General features: G+C 42.3%; 1 protein-coding gene across 2 annotated transcripts in view; it reads right to left on the bottom strand.

The window, feature by feature from the left end:
• The window catches only part of LOC147300642 (protein NLRC3-like), a 56249-nt gene that overhangs the window by 16393 nt on the left and 16871 nt on the right, over positions 1–22985 (bottom strand). For both annotated transcript variants that reach the window (XM_086284986.1, XM_086284984.1), the window contains exons 4-9: positions 22716–22768; positions 18691–18975; positions 14633–16427; positions 9839–10012; positions 9442–9615; positions 2773–2946 (exon numbers count right to left, since the gene is read on the bottom strand). In XM_086284986.1, coding sequence (XP_086141112.1) covers positions 2773–2946; positions 9442–9615; positions 9839–10012; positions 14633–16427; positions 18691–18975; positions 22716–22764 — 2651 coding nt within the window. In that variant the 5' untranslated portion in view covers positions 22765–22768. The remainder of the gene's footprint in view (positions 1–2772; positions 2947–9441; positions 9616–9838; positions 10013–14632; positions 16428–18690; positions 18976–22715; positions 22769–22985) is intronic.

Here is a 22985-nt window from a genome sequence, read left to right as displayed (position 1 = left end):
CACAACATGACAGAGGTCGCCTTCCTCAGCACCTGCCTGTTATAAAAGTCCACAAGCTGGACCTGAGACCTCCCTGAAATCTTACCAGCCACTTTAACCAGGTTGTTAAGTCTGGTCTTATTATTCAGAGACATATTACCGTACCAAGCAATGATACAGAAAGTTAAAACAGATTCAATAAAACTTTTATAAAAAACGAGTCATCATTGCAGATGAAACATTGAAACCTCTCAACCTCCTTAAAAAGTCTTTGTTGAACCTTTTTCACTGTAGCAGCAAGATGTGACTCAAAGCACAGAGCTTTATCAAGAACAACCCCCAAATACTTATAACTGTCCACCAGTTCAATGGCTGCACATTTACCACTGTTAGCGCAGGATGAGGGGATGTCTCCCTGAAGTCAATAACCATGTCCTTGGTTTTCAAGGTGCTGATCATTAAGAAGGACTGATCACACCACGAAACAAACTCATCCACAACAGGCCCATGGGAATCCTCTTCACCATGAAGGAGGCTTACAATGACTGTGTCATCTGCGTATTTAATGAAATGCCTGTTGGCCTGTGTACTGCGACAGTCATTAGTGTACAAAATATACAGTAGAGGAGAGAGACAACAACCTTGCGGTGAGCCAGTGGAAGAGTTCAGCTGTTTGGAAAAACAGCCGTTCACTCTCACACACTGAGATCTGTCAGTTAAAAAGTTTAAAACCCAACCAACGAGATTAAGATCAAGTGTAAACTGGTTAAGAAGTTTATTAGCTAAAAGATGTGGCTGGATAGTATTAAAAGCTGAAGAAAAATCAATAAATAAGAGCTGAGCATGAGCTTTGGCGCCATCAAGATGGCGATAAAGGAAGTTCAACAGAGTGACCACTGCATCATCAACACGTCTACGAGGCCTGTATGCAAATTGTAGAGGGTCTATAAGCTTCTCTACTTGCTAACTGAGAGTCTGAACTAAAACCAGGAAGACTTATCTTATTACAGTCACTGTAACAGTGACCAGTCATGTGTTTCATGCCTGCCCAGGCCACCCTTAAGTTATTGCTACCCATCTCCGCCTCTACCTTATCCTTGTATTTTACTTTGGCTTTTTTAATTTCTGATCTGATCTCCTTCCTAATTTCTCTAACTTTCAAGATATTCCCTTCAATAAAAGCTTTTTTCCTTTCATGAATCAGCCTCATAAGACCTTTTGAAGACCATGGTTTGTTATTAGGAAAAAAATGGAGATGGTGTCAGTCGCATTCTTAGGATTCGCTTTAGGGTGGATGTAAACAATGGTGACGTTGATCTGTGGGAATTCCCTCGGCAGATAAAACGGCCTCAAAGACACAGAGAGGAGCTCAATGTCAGGCAGACACACTTGTCTACGAACGGTCACATTTTTACACCATTTCTGATTTATATACAAACACACTCCTCCTTGAGATTTCTGGGTAGCTCCGGGGTCTCGATCCAAACGTATGGGAAACCCGAAGCCATTTAGTTCCAGAGAACAATCAGGGTCAGAGTCCTTGAGCCAAGTCTCTGTGAATGCCATTAGACATGTATCCCTGTAGCCACGCAAGTGTGCGACATTCAAATGCAGTTCATCCAATTGACTCCTCAGAGACTGCACATTAGCCAGGATTATTGATGGTAAAGGAATGACTCCAAACAACCGTCAGGATTGCCAATAAAATCATGCGAAATAAAAAACCCATCTTCGTTAAAAGAAGTTCCACAAAGCACAAGCCGATGCTATAGAATTTCCTCAGGCAAAAAAATATATATATAAAGGAATAAAAGAATGAAATAAAATAAGTTAAAACACTGACAGAGAGAGACAACCTGCTGCTCGCCACAAGAGCAGCGCCCCTCTTTCTAGTCTAGTCTAGACTGAGAATGCATCAAGACCACTCACTCACCCTTCCCTCCTGCCTCTCAGCTGCTGAAACTCACAGTTTGTTACCACGGAAGAGTCACTCCTTCATCTGAGATGAAGCCTGATAGTCTGACTGATGCAATATAACATTCAGTCTACACTTTGTTTTTGTGCAAAGATGATAAAGAGGAAATACTAATAACATAAACAAAAATAAATGTCCAATTTAGAAATCTTATTCTTTTTTGCTCTATAAAATAGTTGTTTTTATTTTTCAGTCACTCATCGTAGCAGTAGGATTTACATGAAAATAAAAACAAATTAAGTTTGAGAGAAAAAGTACATTTTTGGCACTCTCTGGGCAACTGACTCAGAGACTCAAATGACTTAAAAAACCCGATTCATTTTGGTGAGTGACTCATTTAAACTCGATTCGGTAAAAAGAATCAAATTTACCATCACTAATACAAATCCCTTTGGAGAAAACAGCTTTAAAATATGTATTGTTAAATTCCAGATGTTTCTTTGCAAGGAAAACTCAAACACTGAAACAATACCACCAGTAACCTCCTACATATGGAAATGTGGTGTCATTAAAGACATAATAATTTCATTAATACCCAATATCCAGCAAAATATGTAATTTGAACATTTTGTTCCTAACGAAATCAAATGTATATATTGTGGAAGATTAGCCAAATTTATGTAAAATGGCCAGTACATGAATTAAAAAAATAAATAAATAAACAAAATCGTATGACTGTGACAAATTTTACACAGTAATTCAGTCTAATAATCCACTCAAATATAAATATAAGTTTAGCTAAAAGCTCTATAGATAAGTCAATCAATAATATAATTCACATTTTAAATGATCATATGTGTTAACGTTTGAATCCTGACCTGAGAGTTTCCACTGCACACTGTGAACTCTTTAGTCCACCAGACAGAAGCTTCACTCCTGAATCCTGCAGGTCAGAGTTACTCAGGTCCAGCTCTCTCAGACTGGAGGACTGGGAGCTGAGGACTGAGCACAGAGCTTCACAGCTTCTCTCTGACAGGTTACAGCCACCCAGTCTGAAAAACAAAAGATAATCTATAATACTTATGTAAAGTTTGTTATTATATTACATGCCATCTTTTTATTTTTGATGAAACCTTAACATACTAAGATACAACATCATATGGATGAACTTGAATAAAATGTTTTTTTTTAATTATATCTTTATTTGGATTGGACAAGAAAAAACCATCTGCATAGCAGTATATGAATAACATGGGAACAAAGTCCTTCCAGGTTTTAGATTAAGTCCAGGAGAGCAAATGATAAACAAAGTGATCAGCGGGTGCATATTAACCTCCACTAGCTATTACTAGGACAGTTGCTCGCATGCTCTCCCAAAGGAGATATATAGAACACATTACATGGAACTATAAACACAAACTGGGAGGGGTGCCCATGCTGCAATCATTGTGAAGAAATAAGTAAATAAACAAGCAATAGTAATAGAAGTAAATGTAAAAAACAAACAAACAAAAAACAACCAAGTAATAGTGAGATCAAGTGAAGTCAGCCCTCGTGGGGGTGATGAATTGGATCCAATTGTTCCAACTTTGGTAGAATTTGGCTTTTTGATTTCTTAACAGATATGTAAGTTTTTCCATCCTAAATATCTCTAAAATGATCCCAAACCAGTCGTCTAGGGTAGGCTGGGCTGGGCTTAACCATCTTCTAGTAATTGTTTTTTTACTTGCCACCAAGAGTAATTGCACCAACTTAATCTCACTCCTACATTCCAGAAAGGGGACCAAACCCATGTATAAAACCTTAAAATCTAAAGGTATTTGAACGTTAAAGACTGCACTTAAGGAGACCTGAACGTTTTTTAACTTGGGACAGTCCCAAAAGACATGAAAATGGTTAGCAACAGTCGAGCCGCATTGTCTCCAGCATTGCATATAAGCCCCTTTGTACCTCTCCTGATATGGAGTCTTGAAGTACCTAATAATATTCTTCCAGCCATGTTCCTTCCAGCTCATAGAACTGGACGTGGACCACTGGCAGTACAAAACATTTTCCCACTCCCCCACAGAAATAGCAATCCCTGATTCCCTTTCCCATTTATCCTTAGTGTATAAAGTATTATCCTTGCTGGCACTAGAGAGGGCTTTGTATAGTTTAGAAATAGATTTAGTAGGGATCATGGTTGTGGCATTTTTCAGGATGAGGAAAAAATGCGACTCAGCATCATTGAAGTCGGACAGTTTGCATTCATGATCAATATATGATCTCAGCTGTAAGTTTCTATGAAAGTTGTATTTTGTCAGGTTGTGATCGTCCCGTAAGGCCTCAAATCTGAGCACAATATTTCTATGAGTAAGAGAGAGGAATGTCGTAAGGCCACAGGATATCCATGCTTCAAAGTTAGAGTCGTGTCTGTTTGGAATAAAATCCGAGTCGAAAGCAACCCACCTGAAGATTTTTAGCATTTTGTGTATCCCACAGATGTTGATTACCTTCTGCCAAACTTGGAGGGTGTGGGTTAACCAGGGGTTCCCCAGCTTTTCCAGCCGGCACATTAGACCCTTATCTGCCATTACAGCTTGTAGGGGGAATCGGTCCAACAGGCTGGACTCCAGTTCCTTCCACCTAGCCGTGTATGTTTTGTTACACCAATATAAGAGGGGGGTTATTTGAGCGACATAATAGTAATTCCTGAGGCAGGGGAGACCCAGTCCTCTCTTTTCCTTGGGGAGCTGGAGGGTAGCATGTTTAATCCTTAGCTTTCGGCCCTGCCAGATAAATCTGGAGATCCATTTGTCCCACTCAATAAATTGGTAATCGCTCACTTCTATTGGCAAGTTTCTAAAAAGATAAAGCAGTCTGGGGAGCGTGTCCATCTTGATTGCGGTTACCCGGGAGCTGAGACGCATAAAGGGGACCAGATTCCATCTGTGCAAATCAGCTTTTATACTTGCAGATATTGGCTCGTAGTTTGCCTGAAAGAGCAGCGAGAGGTCCGCAGTCAAATATATTCCCAGGTACTTAATTTTCTCATTATCCCGATTTACTGTAAATTTGAGTAGAGATGTGTAATATTCTCCTAATGTTGTCAGTTGTTTGTCTATAGTGAATGAAACCAGTCTGATCTAAATCGATGAGGTCAGGTACCAACTTCTCCAGTCTACGAGCAAGAATAGAAGTAAATAGTTTGTCATCCAAGTTAAGGACACTGATTGGTCGATAGTTTCCACATTCTCGTTTATCTTTCCCCTCTTTTGGGATAATTGAAATAGTTGCCTCCCTCCAGGAGGGTGGGATTTCTCCCTCCTGTAGGATGTAGTTAAATGACTTCAGCAATGTGGGGACTAGATCTGCCCTCAGGGTGCGATACCACTGAGAACTGAACCCGTCCGGCCCAACTACCTTACCTGGTTTTAATCTGGAAAAAGCATTAATTTCTTCCACTAAAATGGGATGTGTTAGAAGCTCATTTTTGAGAGACGGGAGTGAAGGTAATTCTAGAGAGCTAAGAAAGGCATCAGTACAATTCTCCTCCGTAGCATTGGGCTGTGAGTACAGCTCCCTAAAGAAGGTCTCAAAACATTTCTGAATGTCTTCTAATTTTGATTCCAGAATATTAGTCTTGGGGTCCTTGATTTGGTATATCGCACTTTCCTCTAGTTGTTTGCGTTATTTATGTGCCAGATATTTTGCAGATTTCCCTCCTGTCTCATAGTATTTTTGCCTCAAAAAAATTAAGTTATTTTGGGCCTCCTGGGTGTAAATATCATTAATTTCATCCTGTATTTTCCTGATATCCTGCTTCAGAGTAGGATTTGCGGTGTTTATGTCTTCCTATTCTTTCAACTTTAAATTTGCCTGTAGTTCTGCTAATTTTTGCCCTTTGATTCTCTTTAAGTGGGAGGCGATAGAAATTAATGTACCTCTCATTACCGCTTTGAGCATATCCCAAAGAATAGCTGGAGATACCTCTCCTGTGTCATTAACATCTAGAAATTCTTTAATGTCTACCTTTAATTTGGAAACTATGGCAGGATCATTAAGGTGCGATAACAATTTCCACAGTGTGGTACATTTTTTCCTAGCCACCTGCAAAGATAGAGAGATAGGACTGTGGTCAGATAGATCTCTTGTTAATATGTCACAGTCTTTGACCCTAAACCTATCAACTTTAAACATAAAAAAGTAGTCCAGCCTTGCATACACTTTAAAGGAACCAGAGTAATGAGTGAAATTTCTGGTAGATGCGTAGCGGTCCCTCCATACATCTATTATCCCCATCTCTACCATATAGGAATTGACTTTTCTAGTAAGTGCTGTTACCTGGTTGGTTGGGGAGGAGGAGACACAGACAACTATCCCCTGAGAATCCACCAATAAATCAAACCTATTCCTATAGAATAGCCAATCGCTCCCAGGGGGAGCATAAACATTTAAAATTGTGATTTCAGACCCCTCTATCCATTCTGTTATTCTAACCAATCTGCCTTCCTCGTCACAGAGTTCTTAGATATGTTCATAGTTAAGTGTACCAGAGATAAGTGTAGCCACACCCCTCTTGTGTTTGGACTTAACGGAAGAGGAGAATACATATTTAAAACCCTTTCTTTTCAATCTCAAGTGATCTACTTGGTTCATGTGTGTCTCCTGAAGTAATGCAATCTGGGCCTTCTCCTTCCTTAGTTTGGACAGTATCTTATTCATCTTAATCACGTTCAGAACCCCGTTAACATTAAAAGAGATTACTTTCACTGACTCACTTCCCATAAAGATATATTAAGTTACCACAGCACATAAACTCAATAGCAGCAGGCAACCCCCTCTTAAAACAGTAACAAGTGAAAAAAGTTAGGAATGAACTGAAAACATTTGAACATAACTGGAGCTTGAAAGCTCCTAAGCTGGCTTCTGACAGTGGAGCACTTCCACTGACACCCTCACAACTTGAAGGGAAACCCCTTATTACTCCCTGAGTTAGGGGGCTTTCCACTGCGACGTCACTCACAGCACGAGAAGCCCCACCCATTTTAGCTCGACAGTAACCATATTTCACCATGTTGTCCATAGCTAATACATAACATTAACTGACGCGGACGCCGACCACCAACTCCCCGCCACAGCGGGCATCTTTGTAGTTTTTCTCTGGGGGTTGCCGGTGGTGTAATCACCTTTACCGGCAGGCCCCGACTCGCCAGGTCAGCCGTTGCCTCCTCCACCGTGTTGTAGGTTTTCACTCCTTCTTCGAAAAAAACCTTAAGGCGCGCTGAGTAGAGGGTCCTAAACCGTACATTCTTCTCTTTTAGGACCTTTCGTGCCTCTGCATACTCCTTCCTCATAGCCATGATCTCAGGGGGGTAATCGTGGTCGAGGTTGATCTTGCTGGAATTCAGCATAAAACCTTTCTTTTGCCAAGCGAGCCTCAGCACTTCTTCTTTAACCGTGAAGCACAGGAATTTTACCAGGATCGATCTGGGTTGGGAGCCGTCCGGAGGGAGTAATGATAACACTCTGTGTGCTCTCTGAATTTGTAACGGTGTTGATGGTGGGATGGCGAGATTCTCCCGGAGTAGCTTCTCCACAAAGTGGGCCATAGATGGAGCTCCCGATTCTTCTCCCTCCGGCACCCTGTACAGTCTGAGCGACTCCCTCCTCGAGTAAGCCTCCAGTGATGTTAGTTTTGTTTGAAACTTTTCCTGCATGCTTTCTTCCATTTGCGCAACATCTCTAAAGTTAGAAATATCCTGTCTCAGAGTGACGCTGAAAAACTAGTTCATGCATTTATTACTTCCAGGCTGGACTATTGTAATTCATTATTATCAGGATGTCCAAAAAACTCCCTGAAAAGCCTTCAGCTAATCCAAAATGCTGCAGCAAGAGTCCTGACAGGGACTAGAAAGAGAGAGCAGATTTCTCCTGTATTGGCTTCCCTTCATTGGCTTCCTGTTAAATCCAGAATTGAATTCAAAATCCTGCTCCTCACATACAAGATCTTAAATAATCAGGCCCCATCTTATCTTAATGACCTTGTAGTACCATATCACCCTATTAGAGCACTTCGCTCTCGCTCTGCAGGCCTACTTGTTGTTCCTAGAGTATTTAAAAGTAGAATGGGAGGCAGAGCCTTCAGTTTTCAGGCCCCTCTTCTGTGGAACCAGCTTCCAGTTTGGATTCAGGGGACAGACACTATCTCTACTTTTAAGATTAATCTCATATTTCCATTAAAAGTGTTGAATTTGACTGTTTGATGTTCTTTATGATCTCTGGCACCAGTTCATCTGTAGGCTGAGCTCAATCCATCCATTTAGTGAAATTATGTTTAAAGGTCTCCTTGTTTTCTGAGCGTGCACAGATCCTGAAGCAGAAAGCCTGGGTTACAGAGAAATGATCATCACTGTGATGATGCTCATCATCTCTGACTGGGATTTGAGGTTTTGTCAAAGCAGCAAAGAAAGCCTGGCTATGTTGGACTGGGTGTGGAAGCAGCTCCCAGTTTGAGTTCAGGAGACAGACGCCCTCTCTACTTTGAAGATCAGCTTCAAACTTTCCTTTTTGCTAAAGCATATAGTTAGGGCTGGACCAGGTGACCCTGAATCCTCCCTTAGTTATGCTGCAATAGACGTAGGCTGCCGGGGATTCCCATGATGCATTGAGTTTTTCCTTTCCAGTCACCTTTCTCACTCACTATGTGTTAACAGACCTCTCTGCATTGAATCATATGTGTTATTAACCTCTGTCTCTCTTCCACAGCATGTCTTTATCCTGTCTTCCTTCTCTCACCCCAACCAATCACAGCAGATGGCCCCGCCCCTCCCTGAGCCTGGTTCTGCCGGAGGTTTCTTCCTGTTAAAAGGGAGTTTTTCCTTCCCACTGTCGCCAAAGTGCTTGTTCATAGGGGGTCATGTGATTGTTGGGTTTTTCTCTGTATTTATGAAGTGCCTTGAGGTGACTTTTGTTGTGATTTGGCGCTATATAAATAACATTGAATTGCATTGTTAGTATCTCAGACAAAATCTCGTCTGTGTTCTGGAGCTTATCTTTGTGTTCTGCAACCCTGGTTTCCACATCATTAAGCCGCGCATTGGCTTTATCCAACTCACCCCTTATTTCCACCAGTTGCGCTTTCGTGTCTTTTCGAAATTCTTTCACCTCTTTCCCAACGCCTCTCAGTTCTTTCAGTATCAGCGTCAAACTTGCTGGGTCAACCTCATCTTCTGTCCCAGAATCCTCGCGGCTAGGAGTGGGAGAGTGGCCTCGGCTAGCCCTATAGGGGCTAACGTTAGCCCCTTCTGTTAGCTGCACATTGCCATCTTCCACGTTTTCAAACGTTAACTTCTTAGCTATTTTGTTCTTTCTGGACATCATTTAAACCCCTTTTTCCTCTTTATGTGCACTTAGATAGTGTATTAATTTACTTGGGGCAGTTTTAATAAGTTTCAGTCGAGAGCTCTCGTACTAGGTGTCCATCCCCACGAGCGCTGGAACCGGAAGCCTTGAATAAAATGTTTAATTGGTTCATTTAAAAAAAACAAAATGTCAATTGATCTGACCTCAGAGTATTTAGTTTACAGTTTAAACTTTGTAGTCCAGCAGACAGAATCTTCACTCCTGAATCCTGCACATTTTTGATACTCAGGTCCAGCTCTGTCAGAGTAGAGGACTGAGAGCTGAGCATTGAGGACACAGCTTCACAGTTTTCCGCTAGAAGTTCACAGACGTTGAGTCTGAAAATGAAAACATGAACAAAGACTGATGTTAAAGTGTAATCAGGGTGCAATAACTAATCTTATATTTTAAGAATCCTTGTTGTTTTATGCTGAGCAGATGTGGTACGAAACAACAGTAAGTTGATCAAGTTTACCTCTACTGTTTAAATTGCTGGATTTATTTTCTCAGTTAAAAACAAAACAAACAAACAAAAGAAAAAAGAATACAAATCGGTCAGACCTCAGAATATTCAGTTTGGCGTGTGGACTCTCCACTGCAGCAGACAGAAGCTTTACTGCTGAAGCCTTCAGGCTGTCGGTACTCAAGTCCAGCTCTCTCAGACTACAGGACTGGGAGCTGACCACTGACAACAAATCTGTACAGACTTTCTCTGACAGGTTACAGCTGCTCAGCCTGAAAAAAATTACAAGAACAACAAGACAATAATATTTATTATCAAATAAAATCTCTTTATATGTTGAATCTAAGTAATCAAATGTGTACAAATGAGTACACTACAATGCACAATTAAATAAAAAATGTTCAAGAATTTAAGTGTAACAGAAGAAAAATATTTCAAATTAAACACAATTATTCCAATGTATGTAAATGGAAACCAGTGAAGACCAGGTTGATTTAGTGACAGTAGTTCAGTGTCTGCTGGCACAGGCCTGTGAGTACTGCAGTATTACACTTACTACAGTACTGCTGGTCACTTTATTAATTCTAATATGTGTGATTACTGTAAATGTAGTTATAAATAATGTATCACATCCTGGACTCTCGTTTCATTTTCTGTCTAAAAGCTGCTTTGGCTGATTCCCCTTTAAAGCCCCGCTCTCCCTAAAGGCCAACTTTATTTTGATTGGATGATTTCATAAAGCACGCTGAAGGGCAGTAGCCAGTTATCATGAGCTCCATCTCCTCAACCTTCTGGTTTAGAAATTATAAGAAACTGTATACCTCATAAAAACCCGTCTTGATCCATGCTCAATCATCCAGGTTAGTAAATCCCAAAAGTTGATTCTGTTCATCTGGACGTAGCGCTTTCAGTGGGAGAAACATTTCGTCACTCATCCAGGTGACTTCGTCAGTCTCAGCTGACTTCTGGTTTCCAACCCTATAAAAAGTACATTTGCATAATGACTGAAACCAGCCCACTGAAGGAACAATAAGGCTGGGAGGTCAGTTCCTTGACCATTAGGTTTGAGTCATTATGCAGATGTACTCTTTATAAGATTGGGGAAAGCTGCAGTCAGCTGAGCCTGAAGAAGTCATCTTGATGAGTGACAAAATGTTTCTCCCGCTGAGAGCGCTACGTCCAGATGAACAGAATCAAACTTTGGGGGCTCATAAAATCATGATTAGAAATCTTCTCAGATGTATTTTTACATTTTAGATCCACAGCAACAAAGTTCACAGCAGGATGTCTCTGTTCAGTAATTATTATGCCCATTACCTGCAAACTGTGAGGTACGCAGGTAATGTCAGGTAAACACTAGCTGTCTGAAACTGTTCCTGTTAAATGTGTGTATAAAGGAAATAAGCTGAAATACAGAGACTGGATGGATCTGTGCTTTGACACCAAACATTTCTTCCTGTTAAAAGGGAGTTTTTCCTTCCCACTGTCGCCAAAGTGTTTGCTCATAGGGGGTCATATGATTGTTGGGTTTTTCTCTGTATCTATTACTGTACGATCTACTGTACAATATAAAGCGCATTGAGGTGACTGTTGTGATTTGGCGCTATATAAATAAAATTGAATTGAATTGAATTACATCCCATTTCAGGTACCTAGAACCTGAACCTTCTCTGGAAACCTGGGACGCTGGCGGGTTTCTCTTGCTTACCTATCTGCTCATCCTCTTTCTTTCTGCTCGCATGATGATTTCCTGGTTGAGTTTGTAAAGACTTTTGCTCAGGACCTTCTTGCTGTGCGGCAACAGTGCTAACCACCGTCCGCTGTATGTTTTTCAGTCATTAAATCAAACCATGAAAGATCAACTTGCTTCTCGTGATGAACCTGTCTGTTTTCGATTCCACACCAGGGTCTGCCCACTGGAAAGTTCAGGGATAAGGGTGGAGGATACTCACACAAACAAAAAAACCCAGATTGCAACTCCAACTCTCTGTTCTAGTTAACCAGACCTTTCAGGCTCTTGTTCAATTAGAACCTCATGGAGTCTGAGTTAGCGAGACAGTTAAACATCCCTCTATGCCCCCTTAATCCGCCCATTCCCACTAAGTCATTAAATAACCGAGTGTCCCCTCACATAACTCAGCGCACAGAGCCTGTCACCCCTGGCAATCACAAGAAAACACTTACCTTTTTTGCTTTTCATGCACCTCACAAACCACTCATACTCTGGTTTCCTTGGCTAGAATTACATAACCCCCACTTAGACTGGTCAGGTCAGAGGGTAATCAGTTAGAGTCTGTTCTGTCATTCAAATTGCCTTGTTTCTGCCCGTCCACCGGAACCTGTGGAACCATCAACCAACACTGAGACTGTTTTAGATCTCTCCTCTGTGCCCACCAAATGTCATGATCTTCAGGAAGTATTTAGCAAAAGTAAAGCGCTTTCACTGCCACCTCACAAACCACAGGACAGCACCATAGAACTACTCTCTGGCTCCACCCGGCCTTCTAGCTGGCTGTATAACCTGCTTAGACCTGAGTGTGCGGCTATGGAAAAGTACATTAAGGAATCCCTCGGTGCAGGCATAATCCAACGATTGTCATCTCAAGTTGGAACTTCTTTTTTGTGGGGAAAAAGGATGGCTCTCTCTGGCCATGCATTTACTTCAGGGGCCTCAGTGATATTACCATCAAGAATAAGTACCTATTACCTCATTAGCTCTGCTTTCAGGCCATTTCACAGCGCCACTGGGTTTACAAAACCCCACATCCGCAACGCTTACCACTTTTTCCAGATCAATCAGGGAGACAAGTGGAAGACCGTTTTAAACATGCCATTGGGGGACTACGAGTATTTGGTCATGCCGCCTGGGTTAACTAATGCTCCCGCAATGTTTCAAGATTAGTTAACGATGTCCTCCGGGAATTCCTTGACAGGTTCGTATTGGTGTATCTGGATGATATCCTCATTTTTCCCAAAACCTGCGAGGAACATCAGTCTCATGTCCATGCTATTTTTCCAACGTTTGCTGGAGAATAAACCTTATGTCAAAGCAAAAAAGTGTGAATTCCATTCCTCATCAATAACTTTTTTCAGTTACATTTTGGCACGGGGGCAGGTGAAGACGGATCTGGCAAATGTGAAAGCTTTCACAGAGTGGCCTACCCCTTGTACCCATTGTAGATTCAAGAAGCATCTCCAATGGGTTTTGGGAATAGCAAATTTTTATAGACTGTTCATTTTCAACTATAGTCAGGTAGCTGCACCACTCAAGTCTCAGCATGCATCTGGTCCCCCAAAGCTGAAACTGCATTCACCAAACTTAAGTATCTGTTCACCACGGCACCTTTTTGGTTCACCCTGATCACAGTTATCATTGCAAAGGTGGACACATCAGAAATTGGAGCAGGGAGAGGTAAATGATGCCAAGTGAAAGAGAATGCTTTGGGGGGGGGGGGGGGGGGGGGGGGGGGGTCATGCTGCTGTCATGGTCTGTGTGAGCGGCGGTGGTTTCCCACTAGACTCTGGTTTCTGCCTTTGGGTGAAGCCTGGTCAGCCTGTCCACTGTCCACACCTGACAGTAATCTACTAGGCTGAATATAACATCAGCACTCCCAATAACTCTGCTAACCTCCTAATCCTCGGATCATCTACTCACCCTTGCAGTTCAGTCACGTTTTCCTGGATGCTGGTCTTCTTGATTCACTCACAGCCACATTAATGCCTTTCGTCTCTTAGACTTACTGGACCACTTGGCCTGGATTCAAAGCTAACAAGTACTCACCCAGACCTCACCACCTGCCTTCCCCAAGTTGCTTTCCAATTACTGACAAGTAAATGGTAAATGGACTGATTCTTATATAGCATTTTTCTACTCTCACGGAGTACTCACAGCGCTCTATACAACATACCACATCCACCCAATCACACCCATTCTCACAAACACTTTATCTGAACTTAGTGCTTTCTAAGTACATTCACACGCATTCATACTCTGATGGATGCATCGGAGAGCAAGTTGGGGTTAGTATCTTGCCCAAGGATACTTGACATGCAGACTGGAGGAGCCAGGGATCGAACCACCAACCTTCTGATCAGTAGGTCAGATCAGACCAGCTTTACCTCCTGAGCTACAGAAACCCCAAATAAGACATTGAAGATAACCTCGTTCACTTACTGTAACCTCCACCAGTGATCTTTCTGATGCTGCTCTACCTCTGTTACAGTGACTCAGATTACCATCTACCAAGACCCATTTCCGGAAACCTACCATAGAGCCCACTTCATGCTCACAGCTTCAAGTGCTTGACTTCCGCCATAGTTCACAGTTCATGTTAAAAAATTCCAAGTGTCAAGTTCCTGTGTGTAAATAAAGCCTTGACGTCTAGTAATATTCAGTTCCTTCACCTTTGTCTGTATTTTGGGTTCACCATGTTGTTCTGGCCACACCGAGGTAACAGATTTATATTTGAAAAACAGAGAGACATGGGGGATTGCAATAAAGATGAGACACAAACCAGACCTTAAAATAAGAACATCTGAAAACGATGTAGGTGCAGTCTGGTAGCTCAAGTATTTGCTTTAAAAAACAGAGCTAGACTCCTGGTTGTTGGAGACAAGTGAACAACTTGAGGATAATAAACCTGTCAGAGGGGCTGAAGGATCAGAGCTCATGTTCTTATAGGCTGGATCTGGATTGTGCTTTGATTCGAGTTGAAGACAAAAATATTTCAGAAATGCTGACATGTCCTGCTGGAGAGAAATATTTAAAGTATCATGACTATTTTAGTGACTATTTTTTAATTTTTCTAAAGTGGTAGTGTTCTTTGAACTGAGCACCTCTGATTTATTTCCCATGATTTTAAGAATGAAGCGATGAGTTCATGTTTACTCACAGAGCTTTGTTGGAGGCTTTGACCACTGGCAGCAGCCTCAGAAGAGCCTTCTCTGAAGCAGAGTATTTCTTCAGGTCAAACACATCCAGATCTTCTTCTGATGACAGTAAGATGAAGACCAGAGCTGACCACTGAGCAGGAGACAGTTTATCTGTGGAGAGACTTCCTGATCTCAGGGACTGTTGGATCTCCTCCACTAGAGAACGATCATTCAGTTCATTCAGACAGTGGAACAGATTGATGCTTTTCTCTGCAGACAGATTCTCACTGAGCTTCTCCTTGATGTACTGGACTGTTTCCTGATTGGTCTGTGAGCTACTTCCTGTCTGTGTCAGCAGACCTCGTAGGAGAGTCTGATTGGTCTGCAGGGAAAGACCCAGGAGGAAGCGGAGGAACAAGTCCAGGTGTCCATTTGGTCTCTGTAAGGCCTTGTTCACAGCATTCTGGTAGAAGTGTTTCTCTGCAGATTCTCTTGTTTCAGACTTCTTGGAGGTTGTCTGTTGTTCTTCCAGCAGATTGAGTCCAGAGTTGATGAAGGTCAGATGGACATGAAGAGCAGCCAGAAACTCCTGAACACTCAGATGGATGAAGCAGAACACCTTGTCCTGGTACAGTCCACTTTCCTCTTTAAAGATCTGTGTGAACACTCCTGAGTACACTGAGGCTGCTCTGATATCGATGCCACACTCTGTCAGGTCTGATTCATAGAAGATCAGGTTTCCTTTCTGCAGCTGATCAAAAGCCAGTTTTCCCAGAGACTCAATCATCTTCCTGCTCTCTGAACTCCAGTGTGCATCTGTCTCAGCTCCTCCATCATACTTGACCTTCTTCACTTTGGCCTGAACCACCAGGAAGTGGATGTACATCTCAGTCAGGGTCTTGGGCAGCTGTCCTCCCTCTCTGGTTTTCAGGACACGCTCCAGAACTGTAGTAGTGATCCAGCAGAAGACTGGGATGTGACACATGATGTGGAGGCTTCGAGATGTCTTGATGTGGGAGATGATCCTGCTGGCCTGCTCCTCATCTCTGAATCTCTTCCTGAAGTACTCCTCCTTCTGTGGGTCAGTGAACCCTCTGACCTCTGTCACCATGCCGACACAGTCAGGAGGGATCTGATTGGCTGCTGCAGGTCGTGTGGTTATCCAGAGGCGAGCAGAGGGAAGCAGTTTCCCCCTGATGAGGTTTATCAGCAGCACATCCACTGAGGTGGACTTTCTAGGGTCAGTTAGGATTGTAGTTTTGTGGAAGTCCAGAGGAAGTCGACACTCATCCAGACCATCAAAGATGAACACAACCTGGAAGTCTTCAAAGCTGCAGATTCCTGCTTCTTTGGTTTCAGTAAAGAAGTGATGAACAAGTCCCACCAAGCTGAACTTTTCCTCTTTCAGCACATTCAGCTCTCTGAAAGTGAATGGAAATATGAACTGGATGTCCTGGTTGGCTTTGTCTTCAGCCCAGTCCAGGCTGTATTTCTGTGTTAAGACTGTTTTCCCAATGCCAGCCACTCCCTTTGTCAGCACTGATCTGATTGGTTCATCTCTTCCAGGTGTGTCTTTAAAGATGTCTTCTTGTCTGATGGTTGTTTCTGGTCCGTCTGGTTTCCTGGATGCTGTTTCAATCTGTCTGACCTCATGTTCATCATTGACCTCTGCAGTCCCTCCCTCTGTGATGTAGAGCTCTGTGTAGATCTGATTCAGGAGGGTTGGTTTTCCTGCTTTAGCGATGCCCTCAAACACACACTGGAACTTCTTCTTCAAGACAGACTTAAGTTTAGGCTGACACTTCTGAAGAGCATCTGAATCAAAAAAAGGAAAAAAGAAGGAAAAATACAAATCTGGTCTGAAGGAGCTATCTGACGTACTTTGTCCTTTGTTGAGCCTATCATACGTTTTAGTTTTTAATATACTTATTCTACCAGAAAACCAGAAAAAAGGGGCTACAGGAATTCCTAAATGTAATTCCTGAAAACAGCCACATTAAATGTTTTGAACCTACACATCTGTATTGCTTTGCAGCTTTTCATATGTACCTGATGCCAACATGTGCAGGCTAAACAGGTTTCTGCTTTCTGTGCCTCTTCTCCAAACTTTGTCACCAAAAATAACAACACTGCTATGTTATTTAAATAAGCATCTGAGAGAGATTCAGTAATTCACATTTAATTCTTGTCGTAAATTACAATGGCGAAAGATAATGTAAACCCTTTCTGGCCACACTAAACATGTTCCTTCTCGTTTGGCTCTTGGCGAAGGCAGTCGCACTTTTCTCCTCTTCTCCTTCCCCTTATCTTCCCTGCTTAGCCTCTTGTGTCTTTGTCTTGTCTCATGTGTATTTCACTTCCCTGGAACACTCTCTCCCAGTCTGTGTCTAAAAACCTAAAAGAGAATTATGGATTTGATCAACTGGTCTCTGAATGCTATTGACACCCTTTTCTCAACGAGTTGTCTGGGCTTGGGAGAGCCCGAGTGCCCTGGAGGGACTTTCCCTGCCGGATACACGATGGACGAGTGGCAGACATGGAGGATCGTGTGCCTGGCGGGACTGTCGATCGAGGACGCTGAAGATATGTACCTATTCGGAACCATGATAACAGGGTTCTTGCTGATCGGAGCTGGCTTGGCCCTGGTTTATCGGAGAATTAAGAAAGCGGAACCGGCTGTTCAAACCCCCACAAGGCTGGGATTGAAAGGATGGGACGAGGTGCGGCTTCTCAGAAAGGGCTCAGTGAATGCAGCATGGTTAAGAGCTTGGAGGCGCTAACGGCTGCAGTGAAGGCTCAGAATAACACCTCTGAGTGTATATTGGATTACATCAAGGAAGAATCCACTCGGAACAACACCTTGGGGCGGAAGCTGGATTACATCGCGGATCAGTTGGCTGCGGTCGTGAAGTCTCAGAATCTGCTCTGTGAGCAAAAGCCTGAAAAGACCACAGAATTGAAGGTAAATAACATAATTGAGAGGCTCGCAGCTATCCAGCGGGAGATTGAGAGACCAGTGTCGGTGTCGGAGTGTTAAAAACAGCTTGAAATTCTCATGAGTTGTTTGTAAAAGAAAAATCACAAATCATATAATGCGGCTACCCCTTCGGCGCCAGCTGTGGGCTCAAGGCCTGAGCTGAACAAAACTCCCTGATAACGACTGTGTTGAGTCTGTTCCTTCCCATTCCATGCAAGGCCACCTGGGTTGGCTGGTAGACTGTTTACTTAGCCTGATAGGGCGGAGGACACTGTCTCAGCTGAACTATGGACACGCACACACATACATTTACACTGATAAGCACTCACACATCCCCCCTCCCCTTCCAATGCCTTCGATGCTTGTTGCCTCCTGGGAACACGAGGCGGGTCTGGGCCCACGCCGGAGAGTCGGCGCAGTGGCAGGATGGCTGCTGTGTTGCCTGGGATTACTCCTTATCCCCTAACCAACCTTGTTGTTGGTCACGTGCTCTATAATGTTGTACTGTGGACATTTATGTGCTTTCTGTGCAGAGGAGTTTTTTTGTTTCCTGTTCTCATGCTGTCCTCTATAGCCCAGCATGAGCAGAGGTCTCTTTTTTCCCCTTGTACTTTCCCATTGTAGTGTAGATTTCAGTGTTTTTTCTATAATGCAACGTTCTCTGACTTGTATCCCCATGTGATGTCTGTGTTGTGTGTGTATGGTCGGGGGGCGGGTTCATTCCACTGCAGGGCAACCTGACACTGCAGGTGATGAATAAAATTTGAACTTGAACTTGATTATATAAAAATGTGCCATTTAAGTCAAATGACTCATGCTTTTCTTCTTTAAGGCAATCAGTTTGCATGGTTTTTAAAAGTAAAGAACACTTGTGTTTAATTAAATACAGCTCACATTAGATCTAAGTAGTTTCACAGGTTTATGATGTCCATGTAGTTTAGAAAATACATTTGCAGGCATGTAACAAATCCAAACATTCGTCGTAGAATGACGTTCTTGCCCTCTCCTTTTTCTTACAGTGAATTCTGAGGTTTCACTTTCACATCTCAACAAACTGCAAGGTGACCATTTTTATTCATGGTATATGATACATGACCTCACCTTGTTGAGCAGATGGATCAGAGTTCAAACGCAGCTGAGAGAAAAGAGAAGGATCTTTGATCTGAAGATGCTTGATTGTTATCTTGCATGCTTCGTCTCCTTTTTTCCTCACTGTGTCGATCAAGCTGCGTGCCTTATCTGCTCTGGCTAGGTTCTTCTCCAGTATCGATTCTTTCTCCAACTCATTTAAGACAGTGTCACATACGAGGGCCTCAAGCAGCTGTGTGAGGATTTCTGTTGTTACCCTCCAGACAAAGGCTAACCGCACCCTGGCAAGCTCCTTCTCTACAGAAACAAGAAAGAGACATAAACATGGTTCTCAGTCGACATCATGTGAAAAATATTCTAACTTTGTTGAATTAACACTTCATCATCTCATCAACAAATACTGAATTTTAGGGTGTGTAGGGCTAAAATGATGCCAGCTTAAAATGAAACTGAAGAAAATATTGAAACTGAAAAATAATATTGTAACCGATACACAGATGATCTGTATTGCTATACAGACGGGCAGGTATACAGGTATACTATGAACAAATATACATATATAAAGATGAAGCACTGTGAGGTAAACAGATCTACAGAGTGCTATGAAAATATCTACAGTAGTGGAAGCGTAGCTCTCTGAACAGACTATAACAGTGTACACACTATAACAGAGACTACACCATGTCAGTGTCCTAAAACTACAGCAGTAACCAACGTGGTGAATGTTGATAATGAAAGGATCATGGTCACTGGGAGGAGGAGTGTAGAAGGGTTAGGTGAGTGTGGATGGAAAGGCTCAGCGGGGACTGAGTTCAGTAGGGTGACAGCTGTGGGGAAGAAGCTGTTCCTAAACCTGCTGGTTTTAGTCTGAAGGCTCCTGTAGCGCCTCCTGGAGGGGAGGAGGAGCTGGAAGAGTTTATTGGCAGTATGAGAGGAGTCCGAGAATGATGCATACTCGGCGTAGACATCTCTTCTTGCGGACATCCTCAATGCCAGGAAGTGGAATCCCTGTGATGTGTTGGGCGCTGCAGTGCCTTGCGGTCAGCAGCAGAGCAGTTCCCACACCAGACTGTGACACAGTTGGTCAGGATGCTCTCTATCACACAGCGGTGGAAGTTGATTCTTCTTCAGTATCCTAAAGAAAAAGAGGCCCTGATGGGCCTTCTTGACCAGGCTGGAGGTGTTAGTTGACCAGGACAGATTCTCAGAGATGTGGATCCCCAAGAACTTGAAGCTGGAGACCCGTCCAAGGATGGAGTTGGATGCATACTAAGGTCTGCAGTCATAGAGGAACGGGCTCAGCACACAGCCCTGTGGAGTGCCAGTATGAGTGTGACAGTGGTAGAGCTGTTATGGCCTGACCTAACATGCTGAGGTCTGTTGGTCAGAAAGTCCATGAGCCATGATCCAGGTACAGATGGAGTTGTTGAGTCCAAGATCCACACGTTTGGTGATCAGCTTGGAGGGAAGAACTGTACTGAATGCTGAGCTGAAGTCAACTAACAGTATTTTTGCATGAGTACTCTTGTTGTCCAGGTGTGAGAGTACACAGTGAAGAGCTGTGGATACAGCATCCTCTGTACTCCATTGATTTGATAGACAAATTGGTGAGGATCCAGTGTGGGGGGCAAGCATGCCCTGTAATGCATCAGGGCCAGCAGCTTTTTGAGCTTTGCTTTGTGTAATGTTATAAGTACTTGGATAATCCTCAGAGTCTCTGGACTTTTACTTAGAGATATTATATTCAGTCCTGTGGATAGTTATATATTTAAAAATATATCATCCTCTCTGGTTACTCTGGTATGAATGACTCTGAATCACTTTATGGTAAATAACACACTATTGGCAAAAAAAAAAACCTGTGAAAGAATTCCAGATGACAAGTCTGTAGTTCGACATACAAGTGACGACCTTTGACCTTCATCAGTTTTTATTTAATTGTGTCAGAGAAACTCAAACGTGCTCTTCATGCAGCTGAGTACATTCAGTGTTTAAAACGGAAGCTGTGCAGGTCTGAGATCAGCAGCTTTGTGAAACACCAAGCTGAGGTCCTGTTAATGCTGATATATAGTGACACAGTTACATTTCAATTTAATTCAATTTTATTTATATAGCGCCAAATCACAACAACAGCCACCTGAAGGTGCTTTATATTGTACAGTAGATCGTACAATAACAGATACAGAGAAAAACCCAACATTCATATGATACAGGGGTGATTAATCCTTTTGACTTTGTTTTTATCAATAAAACAGCTGCAGCTTTCACTACAGCACATGTGGTGCTTTAACCTTTGTACTGTTTGCATCAGTTCATTCTGCAGTTAACATGTGAACATGTTGGATGATCTGTCTGCTGTCACTGGGTGGTGCTGAGGTCTGAATCAGCTCCTGTAATCACAAAGAGAACTGAACCATCACAAACTGAAATATAAAGTTTATCTCAAATCTGAAATAGAGCTGATCCTTCTGTCCTCACACACCCAGGATCTGAAGTTCTTCTCTTACATTTCTTTAGTTCTTCAGCTCTGCTCACATACGAGCTGTTTATTTCTTAAAGCCGTATATACCAACAGATTTTCCAATATAATGTTAACCTTTGAGTTGTTGGTGCTTTGTGAATGTGAATCTGCATACATGAGCAGACGGAGCAGGTTTCAGTCCTGGTTCAGTCTGCTGCTGCACCGTGGTCACCAACATACAGAGGTATCATAACAAATATTAATGCTTTTTTCCCTCTCAAAGGATGTAAGCTGTACTGCACATGTAACTTTGTGAACTTACCTCAATAAGAATGATTCAGACTGTTTTATTTAACCTGAATATTTGAAACAAACTTAGTAAAAACAATACACAGAGTCAGTGCTAAAAATGTAATCCGAGGAAAAATGAAACACACATTTTAACTTAAGCTGCCAAGCAGAAGTATTTGGTTTGAGTACATAAATATTAGGCTTTGCTATTTAATCTGTAATTGATGATTAATGAGGGGTTACTGAAGTGCAAGCCTTTTTTAAAATATGTGTTAATATCCTTACAGATGTGGCAAAAGAGTGAAAACATGCTGCTGTTTGCACATATTGAATAATCAGCTCTGCACAGGAGCTGCAGCAGAGTGCAGCCTGTTGCTCTTACAGTGTAATACTCATAATAAAAGTACAGTAACTGTGGTTAGTTACTGACGGAGCAGCCCGGTGCGTTTCTGCTCATTTCATTCACCTGCACGGGTTAGCTAAACAAACTTTACAAAACAAGTTTTGCCGATAGCCGAGTGCCCATCTTAGCTAGCTAGCTAAGGATGTTAGCTACAGATTAGCTTACAAACACCTTTCACTTACCAAAAATATTCTGGCGGCTCTCAGGTCCTTCTGTCAGGCAGACACTGAAGAACACCTGAGTCTGTCAGTTTGAAACAGTCGGTAAACGCTGGACCTCCTCTCAGCGTCCCCGCTCTATGTGCCGTTCAGAGATACGCAAGTTTCTTCATGACTGCGGCTGCTGCAGATATTAGGTCGTCCATGATTTCTACAGTCACTGGTCAGCAATATAATGTGCGCAAACATATGTGGCTCATATATGTGGCTCTGAAGCCCCGCCCCTCAAGCGCACCCTCAGATGCCGAAGCAGTGCCAACTAATTGAAGCTGAAAAAATAACTGTACGTGGAAAAAAACGATGTAAGTGTGTAAACCACATGAACAGTGAGTTTTTCTTTAAATTTCTATATTTATGTTTTTTCACTATCATTTCACTTTCAATACATTTGCTTCAGTTTCAATATTTCTTCAGTTTCATTTTAAGGTGGCATCGTTTTAACCTCATATGTGGGTTCAAAGTACAAAAAAGTCCAGTTGTTTCTCTGCCAAACTCCTTAGGCTGGAAGTTCTCATGTTATATTAATGTCCCACAGAAAGATTAAGGCAAAGATTAGGACAGGTTACAACTCGTGAATTTCATGTACTTGTCACAGTTACAAAAAAGAATCTGCCTGAAGTCTATACATCCATACGTCTCATCATACAAAGCACTGATCTCCTACCTGCTGATGGAGCTGCTTTGGCTGGCTGTTCTTTAGGTTCTTCCATCATCTTTCTATAAAAACACGAGAAGATGATTTTACCAAAAGAAACAGTGAACACAGTCTGGGTGTCACATCATATGAATTTGTGTCATGGTTTAGTGTACGGGCCACACACACTGAAACTGATCTGTGTGAAAGAACACATCGACGACATGTGAATGTAGTGATAACCTCATCATAATAGAGGTTTTTACTTTTTCACATATTTGTTCAGTATAATGATTAAAT

This window comes from Aulonocara sp. 'chitande type north' Nkhata Bay, unplaced genomic scaffold, assembly GCF_057382095.1.
Source record: "Aulonocara sp. 'chitande type north' Nkhata Bay isolate Kocher_YH1m ecotype deep benthic unplaced genomic scaffold, A_spYH_male_GT1.1 unmapped_scaffold_20, whole genome shotgun sequence".
NCBI lineage: Eukaryota > Metazoa > Chordata > Actinopteri > Cichliformes > Cichlidae > Aulonocara > Aulonocara sp. 'chitande type north' Nkhata Bay.
This window is presented reverse-complemented; position numbering and strand designations above follow the sequence as displayed.